Source organism: Pelophylax lessonae, assembly GCF_965119305.1.
Source record: "Pelophylax lessonae genome assembly, chromosome: 13".
Lineage (NCBI taxonomy): Eukaryota > Metazoa > Chordata > Amphibia > Anura > Ranidae > Pelophylax > Pelophylax lessonae.
Window position 1 is genome coordinate 23,000,642 of NC_138780.1, and position 21,639 is coordinate 23,022,280.

Here is a 21,639-nt window from a genome sequence, read left to right on the forward strand (position 1 = left end):
ATTCAAAATACAGAATTTATAAAGTTTGTCTGAACATCAGAAGAAAAAGGGGTGGAGAGCTGAAGTTGCATTCTGCAGAGCTCAATGAGAGCTGATTGGACTGAAAAGACAACCCCCCAAGGAGGAGACAGATAGGTGGAACTCCGCTTTAAATAAAACAAAACCGTAAAGTTAGCCCAATTTTTTTGTATGTGAAAAAGATGATATAAAACGCAGAGAATTGGGATCTTTATGCTAAGCAAAAAAAAAATTGTGATTCTCATTTTATCCAGAATCCTGCAGATCTATTTCATTGTAGCGAGCAGAATTACAGCTGCATGGAAGACAACACTGGACTCCATCAACTAGCACATTTTTTTTCTACAGGTACAAGTATTGGAAAGATGAAACTTTGGTGGAGTGGGAAAGGGTGGCACCATTGGGGGGGTGGGGAAAGGGTGGCACCATTGGCGGGGTGGGGAAAGGGAGTCGCAATACTTGCGGGGTGGGGAAAGGGTGGCACCATTGGTGGGGTGGGGAAAGGGTGGCACCATTGGCGGGGTGGGGAAAGGGTGGCACCATTGGCGGGGTGGGGAAAGGGTGGCACCATTGGCGGGGTGGGGAAAGGGTGGCACCATTGGCGGGGTGGGGAAAGGGTGGCACCATTGGCGGGGTGGGGAAAGGGTGGCACCATTGGCGGGGTGGGGAAAGGGTGGCACCATTGGCGGGGTGGGGAAAGGGTGGCACCATTGGCGGGGTGGGGAAAGGGTGGCACCATTGGCGGGGTGGGGAAAGGGTGGCACCATTGGCGGGGTGGGGAAAGGGTGGCACCAATGGCGGGGTGTTAAATTGTTCGGGAGGCCATAAATCCCCTCCAACTAAAAGCCCGCAGTCAGCGCAACAAATATGAACACACTGCCGGCAGCTGGGGGTTGCGCTTTAACCCCTGTTCTACCAGCCGCTGCTTATATATGGCGCTGAGAGACCAGTGCCTAATAAGCACTGACCGTTTTCACAATGATTTCCCACATTCAGAAGTTTGTACTTTGCAGATGGTAAAGGGTGTGGATCAGGTAAAGGGTGTGGATCAGGTTATGACCGAGCAGTCACACTTCACAGTATTTGGCAACAGTGCTCACACCTCATTGGGAATCACAGCCAGACTTTGAACCCACCATTTGTACTGCCAAATGTTTCTAATGATGGATAAAAAAATAAAATAAAAATTGAGTGAACAATTGAGCAATATTTTATGATGTTCTTTGATAACACCCTGGACCCATCAATGTGTCAAAAAATGTCCGTACTTTTTCTTGCGTTTTCTATCTCAATGCAGCGTATAACCAAGCTAGGGTCCTAAATGGTGATATATCAGCTGGCCGACGTCCCACCCATTGCCAACCTGCTGCAGAAGACACTTTCTCTAGGATAGTAGATAGCGCCTGCAGCTTGAGGGTTTCCCCGTACAATGCAGCTGCAATGTGAATCCAATCCCTTGGCCAGCCGCTGGAAGAATTATGTACAGTAGCGGGGACTGCAGAGCCAGACTGCTATGGCATCTTCTCTGGTTACCAGGCTACATGTCTGGCTCGTTACACTGCATCTTTATTTAGTCTCACCTCCCATCTGGACTTGTTGGAAAGTCCCAACGTGTTTCGCTGCTAGCCAAGCGATGAGGTCACCCCCTCAGCACAACAAGCACATCAATAAAAGGAACACTAATGAGGTCTGCTGTAGACCAGATAAGCTATTCACATGTAAAATACGGTGGTGTAGGTCCTACATCAGGGGTCTTCCAACTACGGCCCTCCAGTTGTTCAGGAACTACAATTCCCATCATGCCGAGTCATGTCTGTGAATGTCAGAGTTTTACAATGCCTCATGGGATGTGTAGTTCAGCAACAGCTGGAGGGCCGTCGTTTTAGGATCCCTGACCTTTATCATGGACAGGAAAGGTTACCGGTCACAGCTATACCAGCAATAGAGACAAGTTGGGTCTTTCCATATTATCCATCATAGAGGTTTACTTGTAGGGAGCTGGTAAAGCGGTCATAAACTACAAATGTAATATAATGCAGATTACCAATCATTCGATGTGGTTTCTGCATTAGTCATATTTTTTTAGGCTTTTTCTACCTGGTAATCTGGCTGATTAAAGTGTTACTTAACCCAGAACTCTGCATTCACTATATACGGTCTCCCCATAGTACACAGAACATGGAAATGCAATATTTTAGTAAATATAAACCGCTAAATACCTTTTCTCATCAGCGGTATATAGTAGTCCTGTGACTTCTATCAGTGTCTGGTTAAAGCTTGTAGGAGGAGTTTTCATTCTCTTCTAACTGTCCTATGAGGCTGCAGGACCCCTGACCCTCTGTCTGGACAGTGCTGATAAGCTCTGTGCTGATCACATGCACCCTCCCAAAAAAAAAAAACTCTAGAAATACACACCGAACTGAGCATGTGCAGAATTCCCCCTAAGGCTCTGTTCTATCAGCAGATGGATTGGGACAGTAAAGGGGGGGGGGGGTAAGCAAAGACAGGATCAAACAGCCTTTTTACACAATGTGCAGGATTAACCCCTAAGAAGAATAAAAAATGGACAGGAGGAGTTAGAGGAAAGGAGGAGGTAGAGGAAAGGAGGAGGTAGAGGAAAGGAGGAGGTAGAGGAAAGGAGGAGGTAGAGGAAAGGAGACGGTAGAGGAAAGGAGACGGTAGAGGAAAGGAGACGGTAGAGGAAAGGAGGAGGTAGAGGAAAGGAGGAGGTAGAGGAAAGGAGACGGTAGAGGAAAGGAGACGGTAGAGGAAAGGAGACGGTAGAGGAAAGGAGACGGTAGAGGAAAGGAGACGGTAGAGGAAAGGAGACGGTAGAGGAAAGGAGGAGGTAGAGGAAAGGAGGAGGTAGAGGAAAGGAGACGGAAGAAGAAAGGAGACGGGAGGAGGAAAGGAGAAGGAAGAGGATTAACCCCTTAGGTTCCACAGTGAATATAACAAGTATGTTTTAGTCGCAGGGAACCTCAAACTACGGCCCTCAGCTGTTGTAGAACTACACCTCCCATGAGGCATTGTAAAACTCTGACATTCACAGACATGACTAGGCATGATGGGAACTGTAGTTTCTGAACAACTGGAGGGCCATAGTTTGAAGATCCCTGATATACTGCATATACAGACTGATTTTTCTGTTGGGGGTTTAGTAACACTAACACACCTCCTGTTTTTCACACCCCCGCCCCCACCCCACCCCACCAACACACTCTGGATGAAGGAGCACAGAGGGCACCTTTGGACAGCAGCATTGTCAGTCTGGGGGGGGGGGGGGGGGGATGTGTTAGATGTACTAGCAGATTTAAAGCCACTAACAAATTGAAGCCAAAGCGGCAGTGCCTAAAAGTTACACAAAGCAGGGTGAGACAGTGGATTTTAAACAGTATAGGGCAGTGATGGCGAATCTTGGCTCCCCAGATGTTTTGGAACTACATTTCCCATGATGCTCAACTACACTGCAGAGTACATGAGCATCATGGGAAACTTAGTTTCAAAACATCTGGGGTGCCAAGGTTCACCATCACTGGTATAGGTACTTCATTTTAATGGTATACCTAGCTATACCAGCAAAAGGGTTTGCACTCTCCAGTTTTAGTAAATCTCCCCCAATGTCCCGTTCTTACCACTACATTGGTGTGATGTGGGAAAAAACGTAGACATGCTGCAATTTTCAGCAGCACAATGGATGTCACTGCACCACAGTGCGGAGACCTGAATGGAGTGTAAACTTTGTACCATTCATATAAAAAAGTAAACATTGCCTTAGGTTGTAAAATGCAAGGCAGCGCTCATCACGTCTGCTGGAGAGTGGACACAAGCTGTGCACTAAGGCCCCATTCACACTAGTGCGACTTGTCCCGCGATTTAGGACCGCAAAATCGCATGACAAGTCGTTTTCCATTATTTTCAATGAGCCCCATTCATATCAGTGCGTTTTGAAGTCGTACCGACTTCAAAGTAGTTCCTGCACTACTTTGCCACAATTTTAATGCGTTTTGAGGCATATAGCCTTGCCATTGCTTTCAAAATCGCGTCAAAACTGCGTCGCAATATCGCGGTAAAATTGCGTCGCATAAGTGTGAAAGGGGCCTTAAAGATGGTTTTAGCATGCAGCTGGTGTGAACATTCCCTGAGAGCTTGTTATAGTTGGAGGGGGGGGTAAAACCCCATGGTTGAGCCCCCCCCAACTGCTCTCCTAAAAAGGCAGCAGCAGGGGTGTACACATGGCACAGGCGCGAGGCTTTGCAGGAATTATTACCCCCTGTCGCATTTGATGGGCACTACTAACCCTTAAACGTAACTTTTAAGCAATAGGGGGTCGCTGCATGCAGTTTTGGCATGTAGAGGGTTAAGTTTTGGCATGTAGAGGGTTACGTTTTGCCATGTAGAGGGTTAAGTTTTGCCATGTAGAGGGTTAAGTTTTGCCATGTAGAGGGTTAAAAACAGGAGGGAGATGAGATATCACTCCCTCACCGCCTGTCCAATGCCTCTGAACAGCGATCTAAGCGTGGGTCGGTTTACAGAGGAGTGGCAATCCATGCCGCTAGTGCGAATGTGCCTTGTCTGAACACAAGCTGGGAGCGGAGAGGTGACCAAGCTGAAGATAACTGTAGCAGAAAAAAGAAAGTCAGGTCACCGGGCAGCCTGCACTGTCTGCCAGAGCTATGTAAAACTCAGGACTGGATGGACAGGAAAAGCCACATGCATAAATATATATGCAAATTGTGTGTTTAGCTGTCTGCCCAGAGGTTAGCATTAAGCCGATCACACACACTGATATACATATATAAAAAAAACTCCCACTGACAGTGAGATTCCACGCTTCCAGCAGTAAAGACAAACATGTTTACAGAAAGATCGCTGCCAAAAACGCACAGCTCTCTCCCTGCCGCTCCACCCCACGCAAAAACCCAAACACTTGCGATCCCAGAAGCATATGCTGTTAATTACACGGCTTGTACGCCTCATGCCGACATCCAGTGTCATTTTCTTCATTCCTCAACCAGTGCCAGATCCGAGGATGTGGCGGGAGTTCGGCGCTATCGGTCCGCTCTGGAATGCAGAATAAAGGAGAACGCTTCTGTACTCCTCTAAAGCCAGCAGATCCATGGATTCACCCTAGGAAACATTCAACAGGTTCCTCCATACATTCTATAGCAGCCTTTCCCAACCTTTTCAACACAGAGGAACCCTTGAAATACATTTCTGGTCTCGGGGAACAGAGTTTTAGCAGAGACCCTAGAGAATAAAATGGAGATCATTGCAATACAGTAAACCCCCCTCTATCACGGGGGTTACGTTCCAGACCCACCCGCGAAAAGTGAAAATCTGCAAAATCGAAAAACCCTAATAAAATACACTGTAGGCATGTTTTTTTTTTTTTACTGTCACTGTACTTTTAGACTCCAGTCACACCAGCGCGACTTGTCAGCCTGACAAGTCGCGCTCCCTCGCGGTCCATTGACCGCTACAGGACCCGTTCTAATAGGAGTGACACAAGTCGCTCCGACTTAGAAAAAGGGTCCTGTACTACTTCGGGGCGACCTCGGAGCGACTTGCATAGACTTCCATTATGTGAAGTCCTTGCAAGTCGCTCCGACTTAGAAAAAGGGTCCTGTACTACTTCAGGGCTGACCTCGGAGCGACTTGCATAGACTTCCATTATGTGAAGTCCTTGCAAGTCGCTCCGACTTAGAAAAAGGGTCCTGTACTACTTCAGGGTGACCTCGGAGCGACTTGCATAGACTTCCATTATATGAAGTCCTTGCAAGTCGCTCCGACTTAGAAAAAGGGTCCTGTACTACTTCAGGGTGACCTCGGAGCGACTTGCATAGACTTCCATTATATGAAGTCCTTGCAAGTCGCTCCGACTTAGAAAAAGGGTCCTGTACTACTTCAGGGTGACCTCGGAGCGACTTGCATAGACTTCCATTATATGAAGTCCTTGCAAGTCGCTCCGACTTAGAAAAAGGGTCCTGTACTACTTCAGGGCCGACCTCGGAGCGACTTGCATAGACTTCCATTATGTGAAGTCCTTGCAAGTCGCTCCAAAGTCGTGGTGCATGGGAATGCACAAATCACCCCCGAAGTAGTACAGAGTCGTGCCGCCCCAGTGTGAACCGAGTCTTAAAAGAATTTTAAAGGTCTTTAAACACTCTTAAAACAATAGAAACTGATTTAAACACATAAAAGATAAAAAAAAACACAAAGATACTGAGAGACAGAACAAGAGCTATGGAAAAGACAAAAATATTTAATTTTTAATGATTTATATAGTAAAATAACATTACAGAAAAAAAAACGCAATATACCGGGACCGCAAAAACTGAACCGCGATGGAGCGGGGGTTTACTGTGCTTAATGTCGCACGGTATTTGCGCAGCGGTCTTACAAACGCAATTTTTTGGGGGGAAAAAAATACACTTTTTTGAATAAAAAAATAAGAAAACAGTAAAGTTAGCCCAATTTTTTTCGATAATGTCAAAGATAATGTTACGCCGAGTAAATTGATAACCAACATGTCATGCTTCAAAACTGCGCACGCTTGCGAAATGCTGACAATTTTTGGTACTTAAGAAATCTTCATAGGCAACCCTTTCAATTTTTTTACAGGTTACGATTTAGGAGTTACAGAGGAGGTCAGGGGCTAGAATGATTGCTCTCACTCCAACGATCGCGGCGATACTTCACATGTGTGGTTTGAACACTATTTACATATGTGTAAGAAAATGCTGGAGTAAAGCTATCTGCTGCCATAAGTACGGTACTATATACTAAAAATAATAAAATCCTGACAAAAAAGGTACAAACCCTTCTGTCTTCTCTCCTAAAAACGTATTTTTTTTTTTTCTTTTGCACTCTCTGCCCCCACTTCACCGTCCCACTGACCACCGAGGAAGTGTGAGAATCTCTTCCAGTTGGGATAGAGCCAGCAATAAAAACTGGACAGGGTTTTAAATCTTCTCTATCCAAAGCCAAAAAGTTATCTGGACCCGAGACAAGCAAGGCGGCTGCTGCAACCGAGATCTCCCTGAGAAAATACTACCTACCTACCTGTCATGCAAATCTAACAGCTTCAAAAGCAGAGCCAGAAAATGTACAGGGGCTGGGAATTCTAGGGGCAGGAGGGGGCGGGAAATTCTACCTCCACTTGCTGCATGCTTGTTATGATTCACTAACTCACTAGAAACAGCCAGGAAATCAGTATTTCCAAGAGGAGGCCAGCAATGATAAACTTTCTTTAAAGTGTTAGTTCACCTTTACAGAAAAACTGTAAAAAGGTGACCCAACACCTGACCCCAGGTTCGCACTGTACTTGCCCCTGGAGACCCTGAACTGTAAGCACCCCCCACAGCCTCTTCACTGGTCTGGGGAGGGAGAGGGGGACGTGAGAGGGAGAGGGAAAAGGGGGACGTGAGAGGGGAAAAGGGGGACGTGAGAGGGGAAAAGGGGGACGTGAGAGGGGAAAAGGGGGACGTGAGAGGGGAAAAGGGGGACGTGAGAGGGGAAAAGGGGGACGTGAGAGGAGAAAAGGGGGACGGGAGAGGAGAAAAGGGGGACGTGAGAGGAGAAAAGGGGGACGTGAGAGGAGAAAAGGGGGACGTGAGAGGGAGAGGAGAAAAGGGGGACGTGAGAGGGAGAGGAGAAAAGGGGGACGTGAGAGGGAGAGGAGAAAAGGGGGACGTGAGAGGGAGAGGAGAAAAGGGGGACGTGAGAGGGAGAGGAGAAAAGGGGGACGTGAGAGGGAGAGGAGAAAAGGGGGACGTGAGAGGGGAAAAAGGAGGACGTGAGAGGGGAAAAAGGGGGACGTGAGAGGGGAAAAAGGGGGCGTGAGAGGGGAAAAGGGGGGCGTGAGAGGGGAAAAGGGGGGCGTGAGAGGGGAAAAGGGGGGCGTGAGAGGGGAAAAGGGGGGCGTGAGAGGAGAAAAGGGGGGCGTGAGAGGGAGAGGAGAAAAGGGGGGCGTGAGAGGGAGAGGAGAAAAGGGGGACGGGAGAGGGAGAGGAGAAAAGGGGGACGGGAGAGGGAGAGGAGAAAAGGGGGACGGGAGAGGGAGAGGAGAAAAGGGGGACGGGAGAGGGAGAGGAGAAAAGGGGGACGGGAGAGGGAGAGGAGAAAAGGGGGACGGGAGAGGGAGAGGGGAAAAGGGGGACGGGAGAGGGGAAAAGGGGGACGGGAGAGGGGAAAAGGGGGACGGGAGAGGAGAAAAGGGGGACGTGAGAGGAGAAAAGGGGGACGTGAGAGGAGAAAAGGGGGACGTGAGAGGAGAAAAGGGGGACGTGAGAGGAGAAAAGGGGGACGTGAGAGGAGAAAAGGGGGACGTGAGAGGAGAAAAGGGGGACGTGAGAGGGAGAGGAGAAAAGGGGGACGTGAGAGGGAGAGGAGAAAAGGGGGACGTGAGAGGGAGAGGAGAAAAGGGGGACGTGAGAGGGAGAGGAGAAAAGGGGGACGTGAGAGGGAGAGGAGAAAAGGGGGACGTGAGAGGGAGAGGAGAAAAGGGGGACGGGAGAGGAGAAAAGGGGGACGGGAGAGGAGAAAAGGGGGACGGGAGAGGAGAAAAGGGGGACGGGAGAGGAGAAAAGGGGGACGGGAGAGGAGAAAAGGGGGACGGGAGAGGAGAAAAGGGGGGCGTGAGAGGGGAAAAGGGGGGCGTGAGAGGGGAAAAGGGGGGCGTGAGAGGGGAAAAGGGGGGCGTGAGAGGGGAAAAGGGGGGCGTGAGAGGGGAAAAGGGGGGCGTGAGAGGGGAAAAGGGGGGCGTGAGAGGGGAAAAGGGAAAAGGGGGACGTGAGAGGGAAAAGGGAAAAGGGGGACTGGAGAGGGAAAAGGGGGACTGGAGAGGGAAAAGGGGGACTGGAGAGGGAAAAGGGGGACTGGAGAGGGAAAAGGGGGACGGGAGAGGGAAAAGGGGGACGGGAGAGGGAAAAGGGGGACGGGAGAGGGAAAAGGGGGACGGGAGAGGGAAAAGGGGGACGGGAGAGGGAAAAGGGGGACGGGAGAGGGAAAAGGGGGACGGGAGAGGGAAAAGGGGGACGGGAGAGGGAAAAGGGGGACGGGAGAGGGAAAAGGGGGACGGGAGAGGGAAAAGGGGGACGGGAGAGGGAAAAGGGGGACGGGAGAGGGAAAAGGGGGACGGGAGAGGGAAAAGGGGGACGGGAGAGGGAAAAGGGGGACGGGAGAGGGAAAAGGGGGACGGGAGAGGGAAAAGGGGGACGGGAGAGGGAAAAGGGGGACGGGAGAGGGAAAAGGGGGACGGGAGCTGCAGAAAATGCATTAAGGTAGTTGTAAACCCTTACATCTACCTGGTGAAGGGACTATCCTCAGGAGATACAACAAATCCTTCTACATAAGTTGAACCAGTTTATCTGCAGTTTTCTCTTCTCTACATCTGTTCAAAGTCCAAAATTGAAGAAGCTTGTCTGAGAGTTCAGAAAAAAAGGGGGGCAGAGAGCTGAAATTACACCCTGCACAGTGAGGAGAGCTCTGAGAGCTGATTGGAGGGAAGGGACACACCCTTCTTAACACAGCACCAAAGCTGAGGCTGTCAATCTGCTGGAGCTCCCTCCCCCGTCACCATTTATCTCTTGGTGTCAGGAATACCTGTCAGAAGTTACTCATGCTGATAAGCGGAAGGAGGCAGCAGACAGAAATTAAACTTCTTGCGCAGGATAGAGACAAGAACACAGGGTTTCCTCAAACTACGGCCCTTCAGCTGAGGAACTACACATCCCATGAGGCATTGTAAAACTCTGACATTCACAGGCATGACTAGGCATGATGGGAATTGTAGTTCCTGAACAACTGGAGGGCCATAGTTTGAAGACCCCTGCGGTAATATGCTTTGTTTATATTTCATGTCCGGGGTTTACAACTACTTTAAGGTTAAAAACCCGCAGCCTCTAGAAACACTTTAATGCCAAAGTGCGAATCTGCTTGTGTGTGTCAGGAAAGTGTGTGTTCCCAACATGCACAAGGTGTGACTATAGCCTTAGCCGTTGCGGCACTTTAACATTTAGGTTGTTTTTGCTGTCTGTGACCCATCAGGGAGACTTCCTTTCACTTCCTCTCCCAGAGACACGACAGGAATTAGGAGGAAATCTCTCCAAAACAAAGGGAAGCCCCCTGTAGGACAGTTGTCACTGCAATGGGTGTCCCCATTGGAAGATTTCCTCTTACCTCCTTGTTCACATGTCACCAAAAAATTTTGGATTTCTCATCGCTTTCTGTAACGGAGACAACAATCACTTTGCACAAATAAAGGAAGAAACTTCCGCAGCAACCAACACCTGACGGGGAGGAGGATTTCTCCATTCTTTCCACAGCAAAACAAATTGGCTTTACATACCCTTGAACTTGAATGAGGAAGAAATAGCAGTGACTACCTACTGTGATTGGCAGGCGGTGCAAACCCCGTTGTGTACACGGACAGCGGGCCCATCACTGGTGACAAAGGCCCGTATTATTCTGCAGTCAATCGCCCGTTCATTTCTTTATGAGGACGATCCGTTCCTGGCCGGCATGCAAAAAGGACAGAAAGTGACAAACAAGTTTGCAGAATCTTGGAGCGATGAGCGTCCCGTGTAATCTGAAAGGTTTCCTCTTCCTCACAATGAGTCTTTGTGTTTACAACACAACTTTCCTCTGTTATCAGGCGCTCGCTGAAGGTGTGGCCTGACATTCCTCCCCGGGGAAGATAGAGCGGCCCCCTTCGCAGAGCACTCTGGCCTGCCCCAGGTGCCTGGCATGCAGAGAGAAGGCCCCTGGGCCCACTCCAGAGCCAGGACTAAGCTGCCCACAGCACCGCCTGTATACAATGTAGAGGATGGAACACTCAGACGATTGAAAGGAAATACCCCAGAGTAGACTATGCCAGCTGCCAATTCTGCAAGCTCTGGGGCAGTCGCCCTGATCCACGCTTAACTACTTAAAAGGAGTTGTAAAGTCAGAAGGTTTTTTTTTTTTTAAACTTAATACATTCTAGGCATTAGGATAAAAAAAAATGCAGCAGCCCCCCTTGCCCCCCCTACTACTTACCTGAGGTCCCTCTTCATCCACAAGTGTCTCAGGCATCCGAGATTCTCCCTCCTGATTGGCTGAGACACACCATTGGCTGCCGCTGCTGTCAGAGTCAGCTAGCCATTAAGGAGAGAGGGGGGGGGGGGGGGTCTAAATGGACACCGGGAGCTGTGACCCGGCTCAGATACCCCCATCGCAAGCTGCTTGCTGTGGGGGCACTGAACAGGAGGGAGGGGCCAGCAGAGCCAAAGAGGGACCCGAAAAGAGGAGGATCTGGGCTGCTCTGTGCAAATCCACTACACAGAGCAGGTAATTCCCCATTCAGACTGGGGAATTCAGTCATTCCATTCATTTGTCAGGCAACTTGTCAGCCTAACAAGTCGCGCTCGGTCACTCGCCATTGATTAGCACAGGACCCGTTCTAATAGGAGCGACACAAGTCGCTCCGACTTAGAAAAAGGATCCTGTACTACTTTGGGGCGACCTGGAGGCGACCTGCTTTGACTTCTATTATGTGAAGTCCCTGCAAGTCGCGCCGAAGTCGCGGTGCACACAGGTGCGCAAGTCGGATCGCCTCAGTGTGAACCGGCTCTACGACCCCGTTCACACTGGGGCGACCTGTCAGGCGACCTGGTCACCTGACAGGTCGCCTGCCATAGAGAAGCTGTGGACCCGTTCTAATAGGAGCGACACAAGTCACTCCGACTTAGAAAAAGGGTCCGGAGCTTCTTTGGGGCGACCCGGAGCGACCTGCATAGACTTCAATGTTATGAAGTCCGTGCCGGCCGCTCCGAGGTCGCGGTGCGAGCTGCGCACCGCGACCTGTGAGGTCGCCCCGGCAAATCCGATCGCTCATATGCGAATCGGCTCTAAGTGTAACAGGTTTGTTATTTTAATAGGAAATAAAAAACAATGAGACTTTACAATCCCTTTATCTACACATTGGGGTTATTTACTAAAGCTGGAGTGCGCCAAAATCTGATGTAGCTCTGCAAAGAAACCAATCAGCTTCCAGGTTTTATTAAAACAAGCAAAGAAAGGCGCCTCTGAGTGTAGACTGTATATTCAATTTTAATGGCAATAAACCTAAAACTCACATTGAAGTTTGTGAGGTGGAGCATATAAAAGGTGATGAAATGCCCAAGAGGGACGTCTAGAGGAGTAAGGGCAGTGATGCCCTCGCTGGTGCCATCTCTGCAACACTGGATCCGGCCGGTGATGGAATGTGTTGAACCCCCAGCATGGAGCGAGGGCTGGGACGCACAATGGAGGGCAGCGTCGCTCCTCTGACGTCACAAGCCCGCAACGCGTTTTCGGAGCATGCACAGTGGTTTTATTGACAAAGCCTAAAGCGGCTGTAAACCCCACGAGCCATAAGTATGAAAGACTAACATCTGTGTAAAGTTTGTACAATAGTCATGCAAATCACATTATTTGTAAGGCATTGTTTCAATGTGTATTCCTGTTACAACAGGCTGAATATCTCCGGATCTGCGGGCGTGTCGACAGCCCGGAGCTCAAGAGGCGGAGTTCTGATGTCACCAGATTCCCCTCCCAGCAGTACACACCCCACAAACCTCCCTATTGCTGCATAGTAGCGTGCATGGCGGGTGTTCCTGTGGCCATGCCCCCTCATGAAACCTGACCAATCAGACCTCTAGGAAGGCACCACCTGAGTCCTCAAGGTGTAGAACCTCTACTGCTGGGGGAGCCAGAGGAGGGATCTGTGTGAATGTGCTTTGTGTGTTACCCGTTTCAGTCGGTCAGTCACAGGAGAGGGGGCGTGGCGACTTTTTTTTTTTATGTGTCGGATTTTTTTTCACTGTAGAAAACCGCGGAGGATTACAGATGACAGGCTGCTCCTTTCCCGGCAAGACTGCGGACAGGGGAGTTCTCCTGATTTTATGAGTGAGATGGAATGTTTAGTTTTGATTTTTTGGGTTTATGACCACTTTAATTGAACAAGCTGAAGTTAGAAGCTGATTGGCTACCATGCACAGCTGCACCAGATTTAAATCTCCCCTGGCGAGTCACAGAGCTGAAAAAGCATGCAGCCAGTAAAGTCTGCACTTGCAACTGCATGCAGGTCCCTGGGCATCAACACACTAGGTAGTGATTGGCGAGTCACAATGGCATTATGGATGGCAGATCCAAACGTCCATCATTACGGGTTCCCTCTGAACTGAGCTTTTCACAGATATTAAAGGTGAACTCCGGCTTTACCTTCTGTCTTGTACAGTTGTGCAGGCTCCAGTCCTGGACTGAAATGGCTTACTGCAATCTCACCGCACACTGAGAGCTTCTGCACCATGCACATTAAGAGCTCCCCACAGAGCTGGCTGGAGGACATCCAGCATCATCTCCCCAGCCTGACCCTCCCTGCCTCACCCCATTCACTCATTGGGTTTCAGCTCTTCCAATCAGAGGCTCAGGATCAGATGTGGACAGATCGCGCCACAGAGCAGTGCAAGAGGCGCATTCCAGGGAGGACGTCATATGGGCGTGTCATCTGTCTATAGGCCAGGCGGAAATGGGTATGGAATTTAAGGTTCCTTAAAGCAGTGGTCCTCAACTCCGGTCCTCAGGGCCCACTAACAGGCCAGATTTTAAGTATTACCTTGGGGAGATGCAGACTAGAGTACTGCAATCACTGAGCAGCAAATTATATCACCTGGGATGTATTTCAGTTATCTTGCAAATCTGGCCTGTTAGTGGGCCCTGTAGGCCAGGGTTGAGGACCACTGCCTTAAAGGATAAGTTCACCTTTCCTAACATGTTACACCCATATTCGGCATGTAACACGTTATGAATGTACTGGCCCCCACACCTCCTGGATGCCCGCTAGCGGGGGTTCTTCTCCCGCTACCTGTCAAAATGTTAGAAAAAACGTGGCCATGTGGGGCTCCGCCCACCTGGCCGCGTCACAATGAGGTACGAGGAAGCAGATACACTGAAAGATCTGCAGGAGACCTGCAAGGCACATATATTATTTTTTTCTGAAAAGGTAAACTTATCCTCTAAAACAGGGATGCAAACTGTGGCCCTCCAGATGTTGCAGAACTACAAGTCTCATGATGCATAGCAAGACTGACAGCCAAAAGCATGACACCCAGAGGCAAAAGCATGATGGGAGTTGTAGTTTTGCAACAGCTGGAGGGCCACAGTTTGCATATTCCTGCTCTAAAACGTGGCTTGCTTTGTATTAGTCTCTGCACAGCAAAGCTCAGACTGGGAAGAGTGAGAATCAGCACAAGGAGCCAATCCGTTTTGCGCGGTGCATACTGAGAGGAGAGTGCAAAGTGACTGAGACAAGCTTATCAATTTTCTGCTCCTCTTGTCACTGTCCAGTCACAGTTTTCGGGGAAGGGAGAGGACCTGAAGGTGTTACTGAACTGCAGTAGTGGACAAATCCGGTCTCCTGCCCTACCAGGCCGGTCTGTGCTGTGTGGCAGAGCTGTATAGATTTCAACACTGGATGGATAAAACTACAAATCCTTTGACAGGTAAAGCTGTTCTCATAAATTTGTTTGCCTGGAGTTCAGCTTTAAGCTCACAAAGGACACCACAAAGTTTAGGTTCTAGAATTTCCAGTATGTACAGAATCTGCGCCTTCGGGAAATATGTAAAACTGAGTCGTCGTCGTCGTCCGTCCCCCCCGCTCCGACGCACAGCAGGAGTATTTTAAGACAAATCTCTGCAAACTGCAGTAGTCCATCTACCACACAGAAGGCAGATCTGAGATGTCTGCGATCAGCGCCGTTACCAGCAACACAAAGAGATTTGAATGAAAACGATTCACACCGCTCCCCATCTTCGCACGTCGCATTTCCAGTTCAAAGTGTAAAGTTCACAACACACCATTTATTGGTTCCAAAAGATCACAAAACGTACAGAAAACATAATATGAAGCACAATTTTCTCTTTCATCCAGTGGCTGTGTATTTTCAGGGAGCCAATACCAATTCCACCAAGGTGTATATTAAGAGCTCTTCACCGCTTACTGAAAAGTGACCCCCTGATCCGTGATGAATCACATTTCAGAGGGTGGCAGAGCGGCAGGTATAATCTCTATGTTTATTTTTGCTTTGCTCTACACCGTTCCAGGGTTATAGACCCCCCCTTGGTAGTCTAATCCAGTTTTCTCTTATTTGTATTTATTAGTATTATATTTTTGTAATGTCTTTTTGTATGCTTTACGAAATTTAATAAAGATATTTTTTTATATAATTATATTGAAATGATTTTTTGTACAAAAAATAAATACCGTGCTGCAACTGCATGGCTCACGGCTGTGTCACGGCCCCACAGGCAAGTTAAGAGCCGTTTCACATTAGCGCTACACGACTCCTTACTACTTCGGGGGCGACTTGTGCATTACATTGCACCACGACTTCGGAGCGACTTGCAGGGACTTCACATAATGGAAGTCTATGCAAGTCGCTCCGAGGTCGCCCCGACTTGTGTCGCTCCTATTAGAACGGGTCCTGTAATGGACCGCGAGGGAGCGTGACTTGTCAGGCTGACAAGTCGCGCTAATGTGAACCGGCTCTTAGGCATGTGTAGTACACAATCCCATTGCAGTTAGTGATGCACCGAAATTTCTCAGCTTTTAGCGCTGTCACACTTTGAATGACAATTGCACGATCATGCAACCCTGTACCCAAATTAAATTAGAATTTTTTTTCAAATAGAGCTTTCTTTTGGTGGTATTTAATCACTACTGGGGTTATTTTTTGCTGAACAAACAAAAAAAAAAAAAAAAAAGACAGAAAAATTGAAAAAATAAATAAAAAATACCAGTTTTTATAGTTTGTTATAAAATTTAGCAAACCGGTAATTTTTCTCCTTCATTGATGTGCGCTGATGAGGCGGCACTGATGGGCCCCCGATAGGCTGCACTGATAGGCGGCACCAATGGGCACTAGTAGGTGACACTTATGGGCAGCACTCATGATGGGGCACTGATAGGTGGCACTGGCAGGCGACACTAGTGGGCACTGGTAGGTACAGATGCCCCTCTCCTCTTCGGGACCAATGTTTCTCTGACAGCAGCAGCGATCAGCTTTTTTTCTCCTCACACTGACAGTGTGAGGAGAAAAAAAAAAAGCTAATCGCCGGGTGCTGTTTACATCACATTATCAGCTGTCATTGGCTGACCGCTGATCATGTGGTAAGGGACCGGCCCCATACTCTGATCTGTGATCAGTCAAGTCTCATGGACTCACTGATCACAGAGCAAGCCACGCACGCAGCTCATGCACGGGAGGACGTACATGGACGCCCTCCTGATAACTAAAGGTCCACACTGTAGCCGTCTTTTGGCTATAGCGCTGACAGGAAGAGGTTAAGTGGTTAAATAACAAAACATATTATACTTACCTGCTATGTGTAATGGATTTGCACAGAGCAGCCCCGATCCTCCTCTTCTTGGGCCCCCCGCTGGCGCTCCTGGCCCCTCCCTTCCTGCAGAGTGGCCCCAGAGCAAGCAGGTTGCTGTGGGGGCACCAAAGCAGAAGCGCTCCTGAGCCATTGCGTGTTCACTCTCACACAGAGCATCGTCCCAGCCCCACCCCCTCTCTTCTCATTGGCTCACTGGCTGTGATTAGGTCATAGCACAGATTTGAGATTCAGACATCAGCAGGAAGAAAATTTTAGTGACTGGACCTCCTTGTGGTAACCGGACCTACAGGGTCCTATGAAGCCAGTTTTTAATGCACGTTCCTGGGATCTGACTGCATGGCAATGTGATAATGCTGCCTGCACTAACCTGCACAGGCAATCCAAGAGAACTTCCCCAGAGGAGCCTCCACTGCTCTTCCTCCAAGAAAATGAATGAGCAGGGGGCATAACCTTGTGTGTGATGCCACTACATGTCCCATCATGCTTTGGGCTAGCGCACATGCTTGACACCGCATTCACAAAATTTCCCCAATGTGGGGACCCAGTATTGCGTACACGCATAGTCACGTCCCCAAGTCAGTCAAATTTTAGGAATGCTGCGGCACTCAGGAAGTTCAGGGAAGCCGCACAACCTGAAAGATGCAGATGGCAACACAAAAATGAAGCCTGGGCCATGTAAGTGATGGAATCGTTTATTCTCCTGTATTAAAATTACCTATACCGCTGTGTCTCGGTTATAAAAGTTGAGGCTTTACTACTACTTTAACATAAAAGAACGAAAAAATGCGCCACAGGTAAGGCTTAGGCTCCTCATCTTACCTTCCAGGAGATCTCTAGCCAATCCTGGCTCTGCACCAGTCGAGCGCACAAAATGTGACAGGACCAGATCCATGTCCACAGGTCATGTGATCAGAGAGTCCTCTGAGGCTTGGGGACAGGCGAGACATGGGGGGGGGGGGGGTCAAGGTGCTAGTTTGTTCAGTCTAAGGGCAGAATAATAAACACGGCGTAGCAGACACACGCAGAGGATACAATGACGATTATCAGACCCAATCATGGGCTGCTTCTGCTACAGAGGAGAATGCACACACTTGGAGAAAGCGCGCCGGTCACATGAAAACAGAGATAAAAATAAACCCTCTCTCCGCTCTCTCGTTCACGTTCGGCCTGGGTGAAGACGGGGCTCTGGTTTCCTTTTGTTTGCAATTTTCACAAAAGCGTTTGGTGGCCCCGCCTCGCCGCTCAGAAGGGGACATTGTTCTGACTCCTACAGGTGCCGCTTTTCACAAAACAACATCGAGACGGCCGCTGCGGCCTGCTTCCCTCCGGTCCTTAAAGGAAAACTCCGGCTTTGCAGGGGAAAAAAATAAATGATAATTGTGTATATATATATATATATATATATCCCTGAACTGCTGGTGGCCACCGATGACCATGTGTTGGTAACACTAATTTCCTGGCTGTCCTATGTCGATCCTCTGGATCCAAAACTTTGAGGCAAGGCCCAAAACACAAGTACATAGAGAGCGAAGTCCATGTTTTGTTTACTTGGTCCAGGTTGGAGATGCACCGAAACTTCAGCAGCCGAAGCATATCGGCCAAATATGGTGCAGATGACGACGCCAAAATTTCTACAAGGAAGGTGCGTTTTTGGTGCAATTTTTTTTCTTTAACGGCCCAAAAAATGCAGCAAGCAGGATTTTGAACACCACAACAGACGCACAATGGACCAGTGTGAAGACATACATAGAATTTAAAAGAGATACATTTTTCTTGAGCTTTTCTTGTGCTAAAAGACAATAAATTCATATTAATTTAACCACCCGCCCGCCGTATAGTAAAATGGTGGTGGTGCGGCTCTTGTTCTTGGACAATGTCATATGATGTCGCCCAGTTTAGACGCACAGCGATCGAGGGCCCCCGGACGCAGTTGATCACGTTGTAAAGGGCCATTGTGATTGGCCCTTTACCACAATCAGTGATCAGCTGTGTCCGAAGGACAAAGCGATCACAGAGCGTGCCCCAGGGGGTGCACAAGGGGCACGGTTTTGGGAGGAAGTCCATTGAAGCCCTCCCAGAACAACAGAGCCGCACTGTAGCCGCCTTTTAGCTATGGCGCAGTTAGGAGGTGGTTAGGTACCATAGTTCGGCGCCATTCCACAGGCATACGCAATTTTAAAGCGTGACATGTTAGGTATCCATCTACTCGACACATTTTTTATAGTTTACCTAAACATTGGGTAATATATTGTTCTTTTGTACAATAACGGAATTTTTGTAAAATCTTACCGTAAAATTCCTTTCTCTGAGTCCTCCGACAGTCGCCGCCCCTCTCATAGGTGAAGACTATGAGAGGGGCGGCGACTACATTTATTTAAGCTATTTAAGTGTCATAAATTAAAAACCGATGCGCAAAAACCATGCAACATAAAAAATTGCAAACATACGGGGTGCCAAGGTTCGCCAGCATTGCTATAGGGCCTCTGCTGAATAAATAAAATGATATATATATATATACACACACACACATAAAAAAAATATACACTATATATATATATTATTACACACACACACACACACACGCATAGCTCAAAAAAAATGAAAGGAACACTATTTAAATCAGAGTATAGCATCAAGTCAATTAAACTCCAGGGATATTGATCTGGTCAGTTAAGTGGCACAGGAAGTTGTTAATCAGTTTCAGCTGCTTTGGTGTTAATGAAATTACCAACAGGTGCACTAGAGAGACAACCTCCAAAACAGGAATGGTTTTACAGGTGGAGGCAACCGACATGTTTCTTCCCTGCTCATCTTTTTGACTGTTTTGTAGGCCAGAGCCCTACAAATTGACCTCCAGCAGACCACTGGTGTGAACGTCTGACTAAACAATCAGAAACCGACTTCATGATGGTGGCCTGAGGGCCCGACATCCTCTAGTGGGCCCTATGCTCATTGCTCACTGCCCAGAACTGCGGAGCTCAACTGGCATTTGCCATTGAACGCCAGAATAGGCAGGTCCACCACTGGCACCCTGTGCTTTTCACAAATGAGAACAGGTTCACCCTGAGCACATGTGACAGACGTGAAAGGGTCTGGAGAAGCCGTAGAGAACGTTATGCTGCCTGTAACATCGTTCGGCATAACTGGTTTGGTGGTGGGTAAGTGATGGTCTGGGGAGGCATATCCATGGAGGGATGCACCGACCCCTACAGGTTAGACAATGGCACCCTGACTGTCATTGGGTATGGGGATGAAATCCTTGGACCCATTGTCAGACCCTACTCTGGTGCAGTGGGTCCTGGGTTCCTCCTGGTGCATGACATTGCCCGGCCTCATGTGGCGAGAGAATGCAGCCAGTTCCTGGAGGATGAAGGAACTGAATGGCCCCCATGCTCGCCTGACACAAAACCAATAGAACACCTCTGGGACATTTACGTTTTTGTCCATCTGCCGCCCCCAGGTTGCGCCTCAGTCTGTTCAGGAGCTCAGTGATGCCCTGGTCCAGATCTGGGAGGAAATACCCAGGACACCATTCGGCTCATTAGGAGCATGCCCCAACCTTGTCAGGCATGCATACAAGAACGTGAGGGCCATACAAACTACTGAGAACCATTTTGAGTTGCTGCAATGAAATTTCAGAAAAATGGACTAACCTGCTGCATAATTTTTCCACTTTGGTTTTCGGGGTGTCTTTGATGGAAATGAAAATGATCACCCTACAAGAGGGCTGAATTCAAACAATGTGGCATCCTTTCCTTCCTAACACATTACCCAGTCCATATCAGTATAGATCCTAACACATTACCCAGTCCATATCAGTATAGATCCTAACACATTACCCAGTCCATACCAGTATAGATCCTAACACATTACCCAGTCCATACCAGTATAGATCCTAACACATTACCCAGTCCATTCCAGTATAGATCCTAACACATTACCCAGTCCATACCATTATAGAACCTAACACATTACCCAGTCCATACCATTATAGAGCCTAACACATTGCCCAGTCCATATCAGTATAGATCCTAACACATTACCCAGTCCATACCAGTATAGATCCTAACACATTACCCAGTCCATACCAGTATAGATCCTAACACATTACCCAGTCCATTCCAGTATAGATCCTAACACATTACCCAGTCCATACCATTATAGAACCTAACACATTACCCAGTCCATACCATTATAGAGCCTAACACATTACCCAGTCCATACCATTATAGAGCCTAACACATTGCCCAGTCCATATCAGTATAGATCCTAACACATTACCCAGTCCATACCAGTATAGATCCTAACACATTACCCATTCCATATCAGTAGATATCCAGCATGAGATTTTTCCCCATTGAGATCTGATGTGTTTTCAAAGCGTTCCTTAAATTTTTTTTGAGCAGTGTAATATATATATATATATATATATATATATATATATATATATAATTTATTATGTTTGAGGGTACCAAGTAATTTTCTAGCAAAATAAAATGTATATTTTTACATGTCTGTGAAGTGTCAGAGTTGGCCCACTAGGCAAGCTGTTAAAAGTAGAATTCCAGGCTCTAACTAAGCCAAAAGCTACCCTCACCACCCCACTAATTCCTATACTAACTACCCTGTAGAAGGAAGATGCATATACTTTCCTATTCTCAGAGCGATTCAGTCAGGTCAGCTTCAGGAGAGGAGAGAGCGCCGACAATAGCTGGGCGGCAATGTCACCCATAGGCTTACTATGGAACATCCATTGTCAACGGTCCCTCCTCGCCCCCTGAAGTGGGCAATGGGACCTGATCATGTGACTGGACTGGAGCACCCTGAGAATAGGTAAATATAAACCTCTATCCTTTACAGCAGGGGTCTTCAAACTATGGCCCTCCAGTTGTTCAGGAACTACAATTCTCATCATGCCTAGTCATGTCTGTGCATGTCAGAGTTTTACAATGCCTCATGGGATCTGTAGTTCCACAACAGTTGGAGGGCCGAAGTTTGAGGATCCCTGCTTCACAGGGTAAATGAAATAGGAGCAGTTTTGAGCTTAGCCAGTTAGGGGCTGGAATTCCACTATAAGGGCAAATATGGGGGCCACTGTTACTGAAAATGTCAGCCGCCTGGTTGCCTACTAACCCAAACAGAAATACAGATCACGAGTTCGGACTATGCTTGCACGCCTCCTTGGGATCAGTGACTCAG

General features: G+C 48.2%; 1 protein-coding gene across 3 annotated transcripts in view; it reads right to left on the minus strand.

The window, feature by feature from the left end:
- OTUD7B (OTU deubiquitinase 7B) overlaps positions 1-21,639 on the minus strand; it is a 136,051-nt gene that overhangs the window by 55,162 nt on the left and 59,250 nt on the right. Inside the window, exon 1 of one of the 3 annotated variants that reach the window (XM_082242556.1) lies at positions 10,411-10,497. The exons of 1 other annotated variant lie outside the window; for it this stretch is intronic. In XM_082242556.1, coding sequence (XP_082098682.1) covers positions 10,411-10,462 — 52 coding nt within the window. In that variant the 5' untranslated portion in view covers positions 10,463-10,497. Of the gene's footprint in view, positions 1-10,406; positions 10,498-21,639 lie in introns of those variants that run through there. One more of the 3 variants, XM_082242558.1, reaches the window with a different exon arrangement.